The sequence below is a fragment of the Heterodontus francisci genome, chromosome 13, assembly GCF_036365525.1.
Source record: "Heterodontus francisci isolate sHetFra1 chromosome 13, sHetFra1.hap1, whole genome shotgun sequence".
In the NCBI taxonomy this organism is placed as follows: Eukaryota; Metazoa; Chordata; class Chondrichthyes; order Heterodontiformes; family Heterodontidae; genus Heterodontus; species Heterodontus francisci.
Window position 1 is genome coordinate 44,591,746 of NC_090383.1, and position 18,995 is coordinate 44,610,740.

The 18,995-nt window shown below is 44.0% G+C and overlaps 1 protein-coding gene across 1 annotated transcript in view; it reads left to right on the forward strand.

Moving 5' to 3' along the window:
• tmem181 (transmembrane protein 181) overlaps positions 1 to 18,995 on the forward strand; it is a 219,165-nt gene that overhangs the window by 86,206 nt on the left and 113,964 nt on the right. Inside the window, exons 3-4 of the mRNA XM_068044745.1 lie at positions 7,492 to 7,553; positions 9,830 to 9,920. Of these exons, the coding sequence (XP_067900846.1) occupies positions 7,492 to 7,553; positions 9,830 to 9,920 (153 nt within the window). The remainder of the gene's footprint in view (positions 1 to 7,491; positions 7,554 to 9,829; positions 9,921 to 18,995) is intronic.

Consider the following 18,995-nt stretch of genomic DNA (forward strand, 5'->3'; position numbering starts at 1 on the left):
CTGTACACCAAGGCCTAGGTCATTAATATATATCAGTAAAAGCAAGGGTCCCAATACTGATTCCTGGGGAACTCCACTAAAAACCTTCCTCCAGTCTGAACAACATCCATTAACCATTACTCTTTGTTTCCTGTCACTCAACCAATTCCCTATCCATGTTGCTAATGTCGCCTTTTATTCCATGAGCTGCAACTTTGCTCACAAGTCTGTTGTGTGGCACTGTATCAAAGACCTTTTGGATATGCATGTACACCTCATCAACCCTCTCTGTTACCTCTTAAGACGGAGATGTGAAATTTCTTCTCTAAATGTTGAAATTCTCTACCCCAGAGAGCTGTGAAGACTGGGTCTTATATTCAAGGCTGAGTATTACAGATTTTTGATCTAGAAGGGCGTTGAGTGTTTTGGGGGCAGGCAGCAAAGTGGTTTTGAGAGTGCAATCAAATCAGCTATGATCTTATTTAATGAGCAGGCTTGAAGAGCCAAATGGCCTACTTTGGCTCCTATTTCTTATGTTCTTATAGAGGGGAACTTGTAGGTAATAGTGTTCCCATTGCATCTGCTTCCCTTGTTGTTCTAGGTGGCCGAGGTCATGGGTTTTGAAGCTGCTGTTGCAGGAGCCTTGGTGAGTTGCTGCAGTGCATTTTGTAGATGGTACACATTGCTGCGGCTGTGCTCTGGTGGTGAAGGGAGTGAATGTTCAAGATGGTGGATGGGGCACTTTACACTGGATATTGTCGAGCTTCTTGAATGTTGTTGGAGTTGCAGTCATCCAGGCAAGTGGAGAGTATTCCATCACACTTCTGACTTGTGCCATGTAGATTTCTCTGGGAAATCAGGAGATGAGTTACTCGCTGCAGAATTCCCAGCATCTGGCCTGCTGTTATAACCACAGTATTTATATGGCTGGTCCTGGTAAGTTTCTGGTTAATAGTAACCCCAGGATGATGATGGAGGATTCAGCAATGGGTTCAATGTAAAGGGGAGATGGTTGGATTCTCTCTTGTTGGAGATGGCCATTGCCTGCCACTTGTGTGGCTTGAATGTTACTTACCACTTATTAAAAAAGCTTGAATGTTCTCTCTGTTCTTGCTGCATGTGGACATGGACTGTTTCAATATCTGAGGAGTTGCAAGTGGTACTGGAACACTGTGCAATCATGAACAGACATCCCCACTTCTGATCTTATGCAGGAGGCAAGATCATTGATGATGCAGCTGAAGATGGTTGGGCCTAGGACACTACCCTGAGGAACTGCAGCGATGTCCTGGGGCTGAGATGATTGGCTTGTAGCAGCCACAACCATGTTGATTTGTGCTCAGTATGACTCCAACCAGTGGAGAGTTTTCCCCCTGATTTCCATTGACTTCAATGTTAGCGAGGGCTCCTTGATGCTACACTTGGTTGAATGCTGCCTTGATGTGAAGGGTAGTCACTCACACATCTCTTCTGGAATTATAGAGTCATACAGCACAGAAACAGGCCCTTTGGCCCATTGTGTCTGTGCCGGCCATCAAGCACCCACCTATTCTAATCCCATTTTCAGCAATTGGCCCGTGGCCTTGTATGCCATGGCGTTTCAAGTGCTCATCTAAATACTTCTTAAATGTTGTGATGGTTCCTGCCTCTACCACCTCTTCAGGCAGTGCGTCCCAGATTCCAACCACCCTCTGGGTGAAAAAAATCTTTCCTCAAATCCCCTCTAAACCTCCTGCCCCTTGCCTTAAATCTATGCCCCCTGGTTATTGACCCCTCCGCTAAGGGAAAAAGTTTCTTCCTATCTAATCTATCAATGCTGCTCATAATTTTGTATACCTCAATCATGTCCCCCATCAGCCTTCTCTGCTCCAAGGAAAACAACCCTAGCCTTTTCAGTCTCCCTTCATGGCTGAAATGCTTCAGCCCAGGCAGCATCCTGGTGAATCTCCTCTGCACCCTCTCCAGTGCAATTACATCTTTCCTATAGTGTGGTGCCCAGAGCTGTACTCCGTACTCCAGCTGTGGCCTAACTAGCATTCTATACAGCTTCATCATGACCTCCCTGCTTTTATATTCTATGCCTTGGCTAATAGAGGCAAGAATCGCCTATGCCTTCCTAACCATCTTATCTACCTGTGCTGCTGCCTTCAGTGATATATGGACAAGTACACCAAGGTCCCTCTGACTTTCTGTACTTCCTAGGGTCCTACCATCCATTGTATATTCCCTTGCCTTGTTAGTCCTCCCAAAATGCATCACCTCACACTTCTCAGGATTAAATTCCATTTGCCACTGCTCTGCCCATTTTACCAACCCATCTATATCGTCCTGTAATCTAAGGATTTCCTCCTCACCATTTACAACACCACCAATTTTCATGTCATCCGCGAACTTACTGATTATACCTCCTGTATTCACGTCTAAGTCATTAATGTACACTACAAACAGCAGGGGTCCCAGCACCGATCCCTGCGCTACGCTACTGGTCACAGGCTTCCAATCACAAAAACAACCCTCGACCATCACCCTCTGCCTCTTGCCACTAAGCCAATTTTGGATCCAAATTTCCCTGGATCCCATGGGCTCTTACCTTCTTGACCAATCTCCCATGCGGGACTTTATCAAAAGCCTTACTGAAGTCCATGTAGACTACATCAACTGCTTTACCCTCATCTACACATCAAGTCACCTCCTCGAAAAATTCAGTCAAGATTGTTAGACACGATCTCCCCCTGACAAGGCCATGCTGACTATCCCTGATTAATCCCTGCCTTTCCAAGTGGAGATTAATCCAGTCCCTCAGAATTTTTTCCAATAGTTTCCCAACCACTGATGTTAGACTTACCGGCCTGTAATTACCTGGTTTATCCTTGCTACCATTCTTGAATAATGGTACCACATTCGCTGTCCTCCAGTCCTCTGGTACCTCTCCTGTGGCCAGAGAGGATTTGAAAATTTGTGTCAGAGCCCTTGCTATCTCCTCCCTTGCCTCACATGGGATGGCGGGACTGACGTATGAGGAGAGATTGAGTCGGTTAGGATTATATTCGTTGGAGTTCAGAAGAGTGAGGGGGGATCTCATAGTAACTTATAAAATTCTAACAGGACTTGACCGGGTAGATGCAGGAAGGATGTTCCCGATGTTGGGGGAGTCCAGAACCAGGGGTCATAGTCTAAAGATACGTGAGGCATTAATTTGTTTCATATGGAGTTTGGGGAGTCTTCTATCAAGCTTCCCCACCACCGAAGTTAAATTGACCGGCCTATAGTTGCTGGACTTATCTTTACATCCATTTTTGTACAATGGTGCAACAGTTGCAATTTTCCAGTCCTCTGGCACCACCCCTGAGTCTAAGGAAGACTGGAAAATTATGGCCAGTGCCTCTGCAATTTCCACGTTCCCTTCCCTCAGTATCCTTGAATGCATCCCACCTGGCCCTGGTGTTTTACCCACTTTAAGTATAGACAGCCTATTTAATACCTCCCCCTTATCAGGTGTAGGGAGCAGCATTAAGTTTGCAGATGATACAAAAGTTGGCAAAGTAGTAGTTAGTGATGAGGATATTTATGGGCTACAGGGTAGTGAAATGGAGAGAAGCATGACATGGAGTTCAGTGCACAGAAGTTTAAGGTTTGGGATGACTAATCTGGAAATACAGTATAGTTTTTGGAAAGTGTAGCTGAGCAGAAAGTCCTTGGTGTTCTTTGGGCCTCCTTATCTCGAGAGACAATGGATACGCGCCTGGAGGTGGTCAGTGGTTTGTGAAGCAGCGCCTGGAGTGGCTATAAAGGCCAATTCTGGAGTGACAGGCTCTTCCACAGGTGCTGCAGAGAAATTTGTTTGTTGGGGCTGTTGCACAGTTGGCTCTCCCCTTGCGCCTCTGTCTTTTTTCCTGCCAACTACTAAGTCTCTTCGACTCGCCACAATTTAGCCCTGTCTTTATGGCTGCCCGCCAGCTCTGGCGAATGCTGGCAACTGACTCCCACGACTTGTGATCAATGTCACACGATTTCATGTCACGTTTGCAGACGTCTTTATAACGGAGACATGGACGGCCGGTGGGTCTGATACCAGTGGCGAGCTCGCTGTACAATGTGTCTTTGGGGATCCTGCCATCTTCCATGCGGCTCACATGGCCAAGCCATCTCAAGCGCCGCTGACTCAGTAGTGTGTATAAGCTGGGGGTGTTGGCCGCTTCAAGGACTTCTGTGTTGGAGATATAGTCCTGCCACCTGATGCCAAGTATTCTCCGAAGGCAGCGAAGATGGAATGAATTGAGACGTCGCTCTTGGCTGGCATACGTTGTCCAGGCCTCGCTGCCGTAGAGCAAGGTACTGAGGACACAGGCCTGATACACTCGGACTTTTGTGTTCCGTGTGAGTGCGCCATTTTCCCACACTCTCTTGGCCAGTCTGGACATAGCAGTGGAAGCCTTACCCATGCGCTTGTTGATTTCTGCATCTAGAGACAGGTTACTGGTGATAGTTGAGCCTAGGTAGGTGAACTCTTGAACCACTTCCAGAGCGTGGTCGCCAATATTGATGGATGGAGCATTTCTGACATCCTGCCCCATGATGTTCGTTTTCTTGAGGCTGATGGTTAGGCCAAATTCATTGCAGGCAGACGCAAACCTGTCAATGAGACTCTGCAGGCATTCTTCAGTGTGAGATGTTAAAGCAGCATCGTCAGCAAAGAGGAGTTCTCTGATGAGGACTTTCCGTACTTTGGACTTCGCTCTTAGACGGGCAAGGTTGAACAACCTGCCCCCTGATCTTGTGTGGAGGAAAATTCCTTCTTCAGAGGATTTGAACGCATGTGAAAGCAGCAGGGAGAAGAAAATCCCAAAAAGTGTGGGTGCGAGAACACAGCCCTGTTTCACACCACTCAGGATAGGAAAGGGCTCTGATGAGGAGCCACCATGTTGAATTGTGCCTTTCATATTGTCATGGAATGAGGTGATGATACTTAGTAGCTTTGGTGGACATCCGATCTTTTCTAGTAGTCTGAAGAGACCACGTCTGCTGATGAGGTCAAAGGCTTTGGTGAGATCAATGAAAGCAATGTAGAGGGGCATCTGTTGTTCACGGCATTTCTCCTGTATCTGACGAAGGGAGAACAGCATGTCAATAGTCGATCTCTCTGCACGAAAGCCACACTGTGCCTCAGGGTAGACGCGCTCGGCCAGCTTCTGGAGCCTGTTCAGAGCGACTCGAGCAAAGACTTTCCCCACTATGCTGAGCAGGGAGATTCCACGGTAGTTGTTGCAGTCACCGCGGTCACCTTTGTTTTTATAGAGGGTGATGATGTTGGCATCGCGCATGTCCTGGGGTACTGCTCCCTCGTCCCAGCACAGGCATAGCAGTTCATGTAGTGCTGAGAGTATAGCAGGCTTGGCACTCTTGATTATTTCAGGGGTAATGCTGTCCTTCCCAGGGGCTTTTCCGCTGGCTAGGGAATCAATGGCATCACTGAGTTCCGATTTGGTTGGCTGTATGTCCAGCTCATCCATGACTGGTAGAGGCTGGGCTGCATTGAGGGCAGTCTCAGTGACAGCATTCTCCCTGGAGTACAGTTCTAGGTAGTGCTCAACCCAGCGGTCCATCTGTTTGCGTTGGTCAGTGATTATGTCCCCCGATTTAGATTTGAGGGGGGCAATCTTCTTGATGGTTGGCCCAAGCGCTCTCTTCATGCCATCATACATTCCTCTGATGTTTCCGGTGTCTGAGGCCAGCTGAATATGACTGCATAGGTGTTGCCAGTAGTCGTTTGCGCAACGCCTAGCTGTTCTTTGTGCAGTACTTCTGGCTGCTTTAAGTGCTGCGGATGTTAAATCGCTGGGGGCTTTCTTGTACACAAATCCTTAAAAGTGACATACCAAGTTGATGAGGTGCTGGAAAAAGGCATGTGGATTATATTCCTTTCTGCTATTTATCAAAGCAGAGTGATAATGTTAAAACTTTATAAATCACTGGTCAGGCCTCAGCTGGAGTATTGTGTACAATTCTGGGCACCACATTCAGGAAAGATGGAAAGGGTATAGGTGACGTTCATCAAGATGTTACTAGGGATGTGGGACTTCAGTTGTGAGGAGTGGTTGGAAAGTCAGGACAGATCTCCTTGGAATAGAGGAGGTTAAGAGGTGCCCTAATAAAGTTTTGATAGTTTTTCTCTATTTTAATCTATTGCCCTGAAGAGTAAGTGAACAACCATAGATCATAGATTTAAAATCATTTGCCAAAAGATCCAGAGGGGAGATAAGAAATATTTTCACTTTCTTTCATTCAAGCTGTTGGGTTGTGGAATATCGCTTGAACAGATGATGGAAGCTGATTCTATAAATGATTTTAAAAGGAAATTGGACAGGCATCGGATGAAGAACTTATAGGGTTACAGACAAAAGCGGGAATGTAAGACTAAGCATGACTACTCCTTGAAGAAGCCAGTAAAGGTGCAATGGGCGAATGGCTGCCTTCTGTGCTGGAAGTTTCTATGTTCCTACCCCACCCCAGCCTGAGCATCTGTTTTCCTTCACCTTTTCCCTCATTCCCCACACAACCACAACTCTTGCTTCCTCCTCCCGCCCCGCCGCCGTCTCCTGCCCCCACCTCCCAACCTTTTTTTGGCACTGCAAAATGTTGAGGAATTGGAATTGTGTGTAAAATAAGGCAAACTGAGAGAAAAAACTTAAGCTCGAATAAAAGCTGAGCACGTGGAGAGTAGAAACTGAAGGGGCTTAGAAGAAACAATTTGGTTGCTTCCTCTTATCTATGCCATAAGCTATTCTGAAAGAGCAAATTGGGAAAATTGCTCCCAACTTTGTCTGAAACAGTTAAGAGGTGCAGTAGTGAGCTAGATTTACTCTCCTTCAGATTTCACTCCACCCTCACGAGTGCAGCACCATCTCCTCACATTCAAGCATTAGTTTTACACAGCAGTCACTATTGTTACATATGGAAAAGTGACAGCCACTTTAAAGTACCACAAAACAGTAAATGCGATGGATGATTAGTTAGTCTTTCTTTGGTGTTGGTTGGGGGAAAAATATTGCCCATGATACCAGGGCAAACTCCCTGCTATGGGGTTCTGACTGCAAGCAGCATTAAAATTGTAGTTGCAGTGTTTGCAGCTTTGCAGTTTGTAACCCTGTTAAACTTAACAAGCTGCAGCATTATGGTAGTTGGTCTTTTTTTTTTTCCAGTTGGGCATATCACCAAGTGGTGAGTGTCTCCAATACAACTATTTCCTGCATTGGATCACCATTATCAACTCTGATCAGGGGAAGAGGAGCTAGCTAGAATGCATTTGGTTCTGCACAAGATATGAGAGAAATTTATCCTAGATATTTCTTCAGTATCTCCTGAAATTGAGGCAGGTGCCTGTCTGTCTCTTGGCCAGTGTGTATAACTTGGAAAGAAAATGTGTTGACCTCCCTTATATTTCACTACCCTTCCCCAACCAACCTCAGATATTTTATGTCCTGTTTTGCATGATCTATTCCTTCTGATTTTCAGGTCCAGAAATTATTACATCCAGATCATTGCCACCAATTTCACCCAAAAGCAAAGATAGTCTGGTAAGTAAGCGCTATGAAGCATTAATTTGCTTCATATGGAGTTTGAGGAATCTTTTATCTAGCTTTTACTGTTTTGCATCATTTGCTGCTGTTTGTCTGTTGTTGCCAGGATTTCTATTTGCATAAGTGTTTAGTTTTTCTGATTATCCACGCAATCATTGGATCCTGTCAGTGATACAATCATAAAACCTATGCCAGGAGATTCTATTGTCTATCATGGTAAGAGTTCTGAGTCCTTTCCATAGATGTTACTTTTGGTACGGGTATTATTAACTTTAGCTTCCTTGTTAACCTATTCTTCCTGCTAGTTTTTCACATCTTAGAGTACTATTAGTGTCATTTTTAAAAAATAAGGAAGTTGTAATTAATCATGAAGCAATGCCTTATGTACAGTTAAAGTGTAGAAGAGGTTAGCATGTAGAACAGGGGTGTCAAACTCAATGTAGATGGTGTGGCATTGCCATGGGCAACATTCAGCAAAGGCTATCTGGACATACTGAACTATCATCTGTGTTTCGCCAGATTTTGGGGTATAGATTGTGTGCTGTGTATACTAATTTCTGGGCAAGAGGTCCTGCACCTAATGGTGCCAAAAGCACGGCCACTGCCATATTGGACCTCCCTGTTTTTAGGTAGAACTACTGACTGCATGAAATGAGCATTGGATTAATTTAAATATGAAAAATTCCACAGCAACCATTGGAGGCCACTGAAGGAGTATTTGGAAAAATGTTCTTCACCTGGCCCTTCTGTGGACAGTAGAGAAGAAAGAGTGCCAGCCCAGACTCTGGCCTCCTGCCTCACCTCTCCATGTGCTGGGACTTGCGATGTGAGAACCAATGAGCGCAATTCCATGTGCCACGAGAATCCTCAGTCTCTCATTTCCGCATTGGCTCACGAATGGAAACAATCTTTCACAGTTTCCCACAGTATAATCCCCAGGTTCCACACACAACCTTGCTAACTGCTTCTCTCGCGTTGCAGCTGCTCCTCACTGTTGCAGCTGTTCCTGGTTGTGCAGGAAATGCAAGGCCCCACCCCATTTTCCAGTCCTCTTTTCCCCGCTTAAGCGCCAATGGCCATGTCGCCCTCTCCTTTCCCCCTGCCCTAACCCCAATCTACTGGTCAACCCCAGCCTCCTGACTGGGATAGGAGGAGAGGGCCAATCTCAGTCTTTGCTATCCCCTGCTCCATGTAGAGTCCCAATCTCCTGCCCTAGTCTCTGGTAACCCTTTTTCAGTCCAATCCCACAACTCTCTGTCCCTCTACCAGCTGATACCCTTTTCAGCTCATTTCTCCCTGGCTAGTAGAAGCAGTACATGGGCGATTCATGAACCATTACAGGACAAACAGCAACCTTAAGCACAGAACTGTGAAAGTTGTTCTGCGGGCTGCATGTTTGACACCCCTGATATTAAGTAACTAGTTTTGAGGAATGTGGGGCTATGTAAATGTCTGCCTGAATAACTCTAGTTCAGTGGTGGGTGCGTGGAATGCGCTGCCAGCGGTAGTAGTAGAAGCAGATACATTAGGGGCATTTAAGCGACTCTTGGATAGGTACATGGATGATAGTAGAATGAAGGGTAGGTAGTTAGTTTGATCTTAGAGTAGGTTAAAGGTTCGGCACAACATCGTGGGCCGAAGGGCATGTACTGTGCTGTACTGTTCTATGTTCTATGTTTTAGGTCACTTTTGTTCACAGACCTACCAAACCACCTGAGTTCACCCGTGAGATTGATTATATGCATTTATGGACTCTGCTGGTAATTCCTGACATTTTTCTTGGTCTTGAAAGAAAGCAAGATAATATTATGGAGGATTGTATTCCAGCATACATAGCTATTTTCGTTATTCGTTTGTGAGATGTGAGCATCTCTGGCTAGGCCAGCATTTATTGCTCATCACTAATTGCCCTTGAATTGAGTGGCTTGCTCGGCCACTTCAGAGGGCATTGCTGTGGGTCTGGACTATAATGGAAGCTCTCTATTAAAATTATTATGGCAGGGTAAAGGAATTGAAACAAGCTTTGAATAAATGAGCTTCAAGAGACTGGCATCAGTCACAGTCTAGAGCAGAGCTCAAACCAGTTTTGGGTATTCATCAGTCTGGGTTACCTAAGCTAAATTTTGGATTCCTGGAGATTTGAAGTATTTGAACTGAATTCTCCAAATCCTACCTGGAATTTGAAGTCTTTTTGGGATGTGATTCAGTTGGTAGCTACTATACCACCAAGTAATCATTGAAGTTTAAAATTTGACTTTTTTTCCCCTCATTAGACTAGCCCTTTCAAGCTGCAAACACCTGGGTTGTCCACGTACAATCAAGAGCTATGGTTAATGTGTCGATTTGAACTGAACAAGTCCACAGGTATGACAATCCAAATAAGGGGCAAGTTATTCTGCTATATAGTTTGAACATGCACAAATTAGTTCTGGCCTTCCAGCCTTAGATCTCAGAATTTAGACAGCAACTTAGATTTTAAATAAAAACAGGAAGTGCTGGAAATACTCAGGTCAGGCAGCATCTGTGGAGAGAGAAGCAGAGTTAACGTTTCAGGCCTGTGACCTTTCATCATGATGCTGAGTACTTCCTGTACTTTCTGTTTTTATTTCAGATTCCAGCATCTGCAATATTTTGCTTTTATTAACATAGATTTTAATATGAACATCTTAATTTTCTGTTGTGCTGAACACTTTGAAAGGAGAGAATGTAAATTGTGGGCAAGGTGCATAAGGACTGAATCTGCGCTCCCATTGGGTGCACCATAGGAAATTGTGAATGTGCAGCCTATAAATTATCATCAATTAAAATGATTATATGAAGTCATGGGCTGTGACCCTGCAAGGCTGCTTTTGGGAGTGCAGAATCACCATATAGTGTTCAAGGAGGGTCCCCACAGTGCCTGGTACAGTGCACACAATTATGGCTCCTTTAATAATGGAGGATGTGCACAACTTAACAATTTGTTGGCGCCGAAAGGCAATCACTTAGAGTGTGTCAGTTATACTTGGCTTTCAGTTTTTCTTCTGTGTCACCTTCTTAATTCTGAATTATATCGTCATAGTTGTACAGTGACGCCTCTGGTGAATCAAAGAATTGCAGTCAAACAGGTTCAAAACAGGGCCGCTGATCTCCCAATAGGAACATAAGAACAGGAGTAGGCCCTTAAACCTGTTTCACTGTTCAGTGAGATTATGGCTGATCTATGACATAACTCCATATACCTGTCTTTTCCCCATATCCCTTACACCTTTGGTTAACAAAAATCTATCAATCTCAGATTTAAAATTAACAATTGATCATCAATTGACATTTGCGGAAGAGAGTTACAAACTTTGTGTGTAGAAGTGTTTCCTAATTTCACTCCTGAAAGGTCTAGCACTAATTTCTAGACTATGCCCCCAAGTCCTAGACTCCCCAACCAGCGGAAATAGATATTCTTTATATACCCTATGTGTTCTCCTTAATAACTTGAAACCTTCGATCAAATCATCCTTTCTAAATTCCAGGGAATACAACCCTAGTTTGTGTAGTTGTTCCTAATAATTTAATCTTTAGCGTCCAGATAAAATTCTGGTAAATCTAAGCAGCGCTCCCTCCGAGGCCAGTATATCCTTCCCAAGGTGTGGTACCTAGAACAGCTGACAGTACGCGAAGTGTGGTCTAACCACAGGGCTTTGTATAGCTGAAGCATAACTTCTACCCCCCTGTATTGTAGTCCTCTAGATATGAAGGCCAGCATACCATTATCCTTTGTGATTATTTTCTGTACTTGTTTTTGACATTTTAATAATCTTTGGACTGCCACTGTTTCTAGATTTGCACCATTTAGAAAGCACTCTGTTCTGTCCTTTTGTTAAGGTCCAAAGTGGTTGATCTCCCGTTTGCCTACATTGAAATCCACTTAGAACATAGAACATTACAGCGCAGTACAGGCCCTCCGGCCCTCGATGTTGCGCCGACCTGTGAAACCATCTGACCTAAACTACTCCATTTTCATCCATATGTCTATCCAATGACCACTTAAATGTCCTTAAAGTTGGCGAGTCTACTACTGTTGCAGGCAGGGCGTTCCACGCCCCTACTACTCTCTGAGTAAAGAAACTACTTCTGACATCTGTCCTATATCTATCACCCCTCAACTTAAAGCTATGTCCCCTCGTGTTTGCCATCACCATCCGAGGAAAAAGACTCTCACTATCCACCCTATCTAACCCTCTGATTATCTTATATGTCTCTATTAAGTCACCTCTCCTCCTTCTCTCTAACTTGCCACAGTTTTGCCCATTCACTTATCGATATCTTTGTAATTTTATACTTCTATCTACATACGAATTAGGAGCAGAAGTAGGCCATTCGGCCCCTCGAGCCTGCTCCGCCATTCAATAAGATCATAGCTGATCTGTTTGTGTTTCGAATTCTACACTCCCATCTATCCCTGATAACCCTTGATTCCCTTGCCGAGCAAGAATCTATTTACCTCCGCCTTAAAAATATTCGATGATCCCCCACCTCCACCACCTTCTGAGGCAGAGAGTTCCAAAGTCACACAACCCTTTGAGAGAAAAAACTTCTCCATCTCTGTCCTAAAATGGCGACCCCAATTTTAAAACAGTGCCCCCTAGTTCTGGACTCACCCACAAGAGGAAGCATCCTCTCCACATCCACCTTGTCAAGACCATTCAGGATGTTATAAACTTCGATCAAGTCTCCCTCACTCCTCTAAACTCCAGTGAAAACAAGCCTAGTCTGTCTAACCTTTCCTCATAAGGCAACCCACTTCTTCCAGGTATCAATCTAGTAAACCTCCTCTGAACTGCCTCCAACGCATTTACATCCTTTCTTAAATAAGGAGACCAAAGCTGCACATAGTATTCAAGATATGATCTCACCAATGCCCTGTATAACTGAAGCATAACATCCTTACTTTTATTTTCAATTCCTCTCGTAATAAAGGATAGCATTCCATTGGCCTTCTTTATTAATTGCTGTACCTGCATACTAACTTTTTGTGACTCCTGCACAAGAAAAGCTAGGTTCCTCTGCAGCTTGGAATTCTGCATTCATTATCTGTTTAAATAATACACTGCTTTTTTATTCTTTCTGCCAAAGTGAACAACTTCACATTTTCCCAAATTATACTCCATCTGCCAGATTTTTGCCCACTCACTCAACCTGTCTGTATCGGTCTGCAACCTCCTTATGTCCTCTTCACAACATACTTTCCTACCTATCTTTATGTTATCTGCAAATTTAGCTACCATGCTATCGCTCTCCTCATCTAAGTCATTAATATAAATTGTAAAAAGTTGAGGCCCCAGCACAGACCCCTGCAGGATTCCGCTTTTCACATCCTGCCACTCAGAAAAGGACCCATTTCTGCATGCTCTGTTTTCTGCCAGCCAGCCAATCTTCTATCCATGCTAATATGTTACCCTCTACACCATGAACTCCTCTACTTTGCGCAATAACCTTTTACGTGGCACCTTGTCAAATGCTTTCTGGAAATCCAAGTACAGTACGTCAACGGGCTCCCCTTTATCCACAGTTCTTCTTCAAAGAACTCCAACAAATTGGTTAAATATGATTTCCCTTTCACAAAACCATGCTGACTGTTCCCGATTACCTTGAGTTTTTTTAAGTGCCCAGTTACAACCTCCTTAATGATCAATTCTAACACCTTCCCCATGACAGACGTCAAGCTAACTGACCTGTTTTCTGCCTCCCCCACATCTTGAATAGAGGGGGTTATATTTGCTACTTTCCAGTCTGCTGCATTCTCACTCTCTCGAGGACCAGCACTCACTTTACTTACTCTGTTCCTTTTTTAAATACCTGTAGAAATTCTTGCTATATGTTTTTACATTTCTAGCTAGCTTCCTCTCATACTCTAAGGGGTTAATCAGGAGAAAGAAATTAGTCATTCTCTGCCATTCTTTATTTTCTAACCAATCATCTGAACTGCCACTCATGTTTACGCAATTATATGCCTTTTCCTTAGGTTTGATGCTTTCCTTAACTTCTTTAGTTAAACATGGATGGTGGATCCTCCCCTTAGAATTTTTCTTTATAGTAGGAATATACTTCTTCTGAGTATTCTGAAATATCCTCTTCAATGTCTGCCACTGCTTCTCTATTGCTCTATCTCCAAGCCTAGTAGCCCAGTTCACTTCAGCTAGCTCAGCTTTCATGTCCACATAGTTGCCCTTATTCAAATTTAAAATACTAGTCTTAGACCCACTCTTCTGTCTTTCAAACTGGATGTAACTGTTGTCGGCAAATTTGGATACGTGGCTTTCTATCCAATCATCTAAGTCATTAGTAAATGCGATGAATAGCTGAGGCCCCAACACATCCTTGCGGGACACCACGAGTCACATTCTGTCAAATAGAGTTACCTACCATTATCCCTACGTTATCTCCTGCCTCTCAGCCAATTTCCTAACTAGGTCAACAATTTGCCTTCATTTCCATGAACTTGAACTTCATCTTTAGCTAGCAGGCTCTTATGAGGGTCTTTAGCAAATGCCTTCTGGAAGTTCATGTAAATAACATCCATTGATGTTGCTGTTCACTATTTTAATCACCTCATCAGAAACATTCAGTCAGGTTTGTCAGGCATGACCTATCCTTTACAAATCTATGCTGGCTCTCTCTAATCAGCTGAAAATTTTCAAGCTGTTCAGTCATCCTTTCCTTAATTATAGACTATATAGTAGTTTTTCCAACGACAGATATTAGGCTAACTGGTATATAAATCCCTGGTTTCCCCCTCTTACCTTTCTGAAATAGCAAAGTGATGTGCAGTTTTCCGAATAGAGAGAACTTTGGAAGATTATACACTAAAGTAAAAGCAAAATACTGCAGATGCTGGAAATCTGAAATAAAGTTCTGATGAAAGGTCACAGACCTAGAACGTTAACTCTGCTTCTCTCTCCACAGACGCTGCCTGATCTTCTGAGTATTTCCAGCACTTTCAGTTTTTATTTTGGAAGATTATAGTTAGGCATCAGCAGTATTCTCACCTGCTTCCTTTAAAATCCTGAGATGGAAACTATCCTGTCCTGAGGATTTGTCACTGTCTAGTGCCATTATTTTCTTAATATAAGCAAAATAAGTTATTTTGGTGAATCCCTGTCCCTGATTCATTAGTTTCCTTGGGAAGTTTGACATGTAAATACTGATGCATAGTAATTAGTCAACATGTTTGCCATTTCCCTATTTTCAGTGACAATATTATTTAGCAGTTTTCAAGGGATCCACGTTGCTCCCGACCACCCTCTTTTTGTAATATAATTACAAAAGTTTTTGTGTTGATTTTTGATATCCCTTGAAAGTTTCTTTTTATATTCCTTTTTGTAACTCTTACTGTCTGTTTTGTGACCCATTTTCTCAAATCTCTGTTGTTTTCCATTTTAATATGCTTTTTCTTTTAGCTTTATGTTGCCTCTTTTTCACTGTAATAACTTCATAATCACATTATCACTTAGATTATGAGTTAAAATAGAATGAAAGATTAGTTTAAAATGTTAAGTTTTTCGTGCACCAGCTAAATTTAAACCAGCTTGACAGGCCAATTGTTGCTAATGTGCACTGCAGACAGAGCATCGCTTGCCTGCTGTGCATATTGGGAAATTGCAGACGAATCTCCCTAACAGCTTTTTAGAGTGCCTCTGCAAATCTGTTTTGAAGGGGTTGAGTTGAGTTCCCAAATATTAGAGTCAGAGGAGATAGAGATGCTGACTGCAATTTTCAGTTCTCCTGAAATATGCAAATTTTGTAGTGTGAGGGTGCTGAGCAACCAATATGATGTTGAAGGATAAACCGAGTAACTATAAACTGGTTTGGCCGACATCAGTCTTGGGAAAACCCTGACAAACTTTAATTTGAAGTAAAATTAGTGAACATTTAGTAATGCAAGGATTAATCAAGGATAGCCAGCATGGATTTGTTAAATGCAAATTGCAGGTGACAAATTTGATAGTATTTGTTAGTGACTGATGGATAAATAAAGGGAATGTAGTATATTGTGATTTTCAAAAGGCATGAAAGTCTTGGTGAAATACAGGGATATGATATAAAAGAAAAGCAGCAGCATGAATAGAAGTAAAAACTGAAAATGCTGGAAATACTCAGCAGTCGGGCAGCATCTGTGGAGAGAGATAGTGATCACAACTCCCTGACCTTTACTATAGTCATGGAGAGGGGCAGGAGCAGACGGGATGGGAAAATATTTAATTGGGGGAGGGGGAATTACAATGCTATTAGGCAGGAACTGGGGAGCATAAACTGGGAACAGATGTTCTCAGGGAAATGCACGACAGAAATGTGGAGGTTGTTTAGGGAGTACTTGCTGCGACTGCTGGATAGGTTTGTCCCGATGAGGCAAGGAAGGGATGGTAGGGTGAAGGAACCTTGGATGACAAGAGATGTGGAACAGCTAGTCAAGAGGAAGAAGGAAGCTTACTTAAGGTTGAGGAAGCAAGGATCAGACAGGGCTCTCGAGGGTTACAAGGTAGCCAGGAAGGAACTGAAGAATGGACTTCGGAGAGCTAGAAGGGGACATGAAAAAGTCTTGGCAGTAGGATTAAGGAAAATCCCAAGGCGTTCTACACTTATGTGAGGAACAAGAGGATGGCCAGAGTGAGGGTAGGGCCGATCAGGGATAGTGGAGGGAACTTGTGCCTGGAGTCGGAGGAGGTAGGGGAGGTCCTAAATGAATACTTTGCTTCAGTATTCACTAGTGAGAGGGACCTGGTCGTTTGTGAGGACAGCGTGGAACAGGCTGATATGCTCGAACAGGTTGAGGTTAAGAGGGAGGATGTGCTGGAAATTTTGAATGATATGAGGACAGATAAGTCCCCGGGGCCAGACGGGATATACCCAAGGATATTACAGGAAGCGAGGGAAGAGATTGCTGCGCCTTTGGCGATGGTCTTTGCGTCCTCACTGTCCACTGGAGTAGATTAGATTAGAGATACAGCACTGAAACAGGCCCTTCGGCCCACCGAGTCTTTGCCGAACATCAACCACCCATTTATACTAATCCTACACTAATCCCATATTCCTACCACATCCCCACCTGTCCCTATATTTCTCTACCACCTACCTATACTAGTGACAATTTATAATGGCCAATTTACCTATCAACCTGCAAGTCTTTTGGCTTGTGGGAGGAAACCGGAGCACCCGGAGAAAACCCACGCAGACACAGGGAGAACTTGCAAACTCCACACAGGCAGTACCGGGAATCGAACCCGGGTCCCTGGAGCTGTGAGGCTGCGGTGCTAACCACTGTGCCACTGTGCCGCCCCACTGTACCGGATGATTGGAGGGTGGCAAATGTTGTTCCCTTGTTCAAGAAAGGGAATAGGGATAACCCTGGGAATTATAGACCAGTCAGTCTTACGTCGGTAGTGGGCAAATTATTGGAGAGGATTCTGAGAGACAGGATTTATGATTATTTGGAAAAGCATGGTTTGATTAGAGACTGTCAGCATGGCTTTGTGAGGGGCAGGTCATGCCTCACAAGCCTTATTGAATTCTTTGAAGATATGACAAAACACATTGATGAAGGAAGAGCAGTGGATGTGGTGTATATGGATTTTAGCAAGGCGTTTGATAAGGTTCCCCATGGTAGGCTCATTCAGAAAGTAAGGAGGCATGGGATACAGGGGAAGTTGGCTGTCTGGATACAAAATTGACTGGCCCATAGAAGACAGAGGGTGGTAGTAGATGGAAAGTATTCAGCATGGAGCTCGGTGACCAGTGGTGTTCCGCAGGGATCTGTTCTGGGACCTCTGCTCTTTGTGATTTTTATAAATGACTTGGATGAGGAAGTGGAAGGCTGGGTTAGCAAGTTTGCCGATGACACGAAAGTTGCTGGAGTTGTGGATAGTGTGGAGGGCTGTTGTCGGTTGCAACGGGACATTGACAGGATGCAGAGCTGGGCTGAGAAGTGGTAGATGGAGTTCAACCTGGAAAAGTGTGAAATGATTCATTTTGGAAGGTCGAATTTGAATGCAGAATACAGGCTTAAAGACAGGATTCTTGGTAGTGTGGAGGAACAGAGGGATCTTGGGGTCCATGTCCATAGATCGCTCAAAGTTGCCACCCAAGTTGATAGGGTTGTTAAGAAGGCGTATGGTGTGTTGGCTTTCATTAACAGGGGGATTGAGTTTAAGAGCCGCGAGGTTATGCTGCAGCTCTATAAGGCCCTGGTTCGACCACACTTGGAATATTGTGTTCAGTTCTGGTCGCCTCATTATAGGAAGGATGTGGAAGCTTTAGAGAGGGTGCAGAGGAGATTTACCAGGATGCTGCCTGGACTGGAGGGCATGTCCTACGAAGAAAGATTGAGGGAGCAAGGGCTTTTCTCATTGGAGCGAAGAAGGATGAGAGGTGACTTGATAGAGGGGTACAAGATGATGAGAGGCATAGATAGAGTGGATAGCCAGAGACTTTTTCCCAGGGTGGAAAGGGCTATCACCAGGGGGCATAATTTTAAGGTGATTGGAGGAAGGTTTCGGGGAGATGTCAGAGGTAGGTTCTTTACACAGAGAGTGGTGGGTGCGTGGAATGCACTGCCAGCGGTGGTAGTAGAAGCAGATACATTAGGGACATTTAAGCGACTCTTGGTACATGGATGATAGTAGAATGAAGGGTAGGTAGTTAGTTTGATCTTAGAGTAGGTTAAAGGTTCGGCACAACATCGTGGGCCGAAGGGCCTGTACTGTTCTATGTTCTAAAATTGATCCTATCCATGACCTTTCATCAGAACTGGGAAATGTTAGAAATGTAATAGGTTTTAAACAAGTGAAGGGGGAGGGTGGTAAAAGAACTAAAGGGAAACCCTATGATGGGGTGGAAGACAGGAGAAATTAAATGACAAAAGAGTTGGTGGTGCAGGGCGTGGTAATGGGAGAAGTAAAGAAACAAAAGATGTGTCTAGAGGAGGTGTGAATGGCAGAATGATGAGCAACTGCCGTCAACAAGACGAAAACTTATACCTGCAAAGAAAAGGTACAAAATATGGGCAGAGAATACTGGCTGAAATTGTTGAACTCCGTGTTTAGTCCGGGAGGCTGTGGACAAGAGGAACTCTGTCGTGGTTCTGGGAGGGAGGGGAAGGGGTGAATTGGAAAACTTCATCAACTTTGCTTCCAATTTCCACCCTTCTCTCACTTTTACATGGTCTGTTTCCGACACTTGCCTTCCCTTCCTCTACTTCTCTGTCTCTATCACTGGGGTTAGGCTGTCTAACAATATTCATTATAAGCCCACCGACTCCCACAGCTACCTTGACTACACCTCCTCACACTCTGTTTCCCGTAAGGACTTTGTCCCATTCTCCCAGTTTCTCGTTCTCTGACGCATCTGTTCTGATGATGCAGCCTTCCACAACAGCGCTTCTGACATGTCTTCCTTTTTCCTCAACTGAGG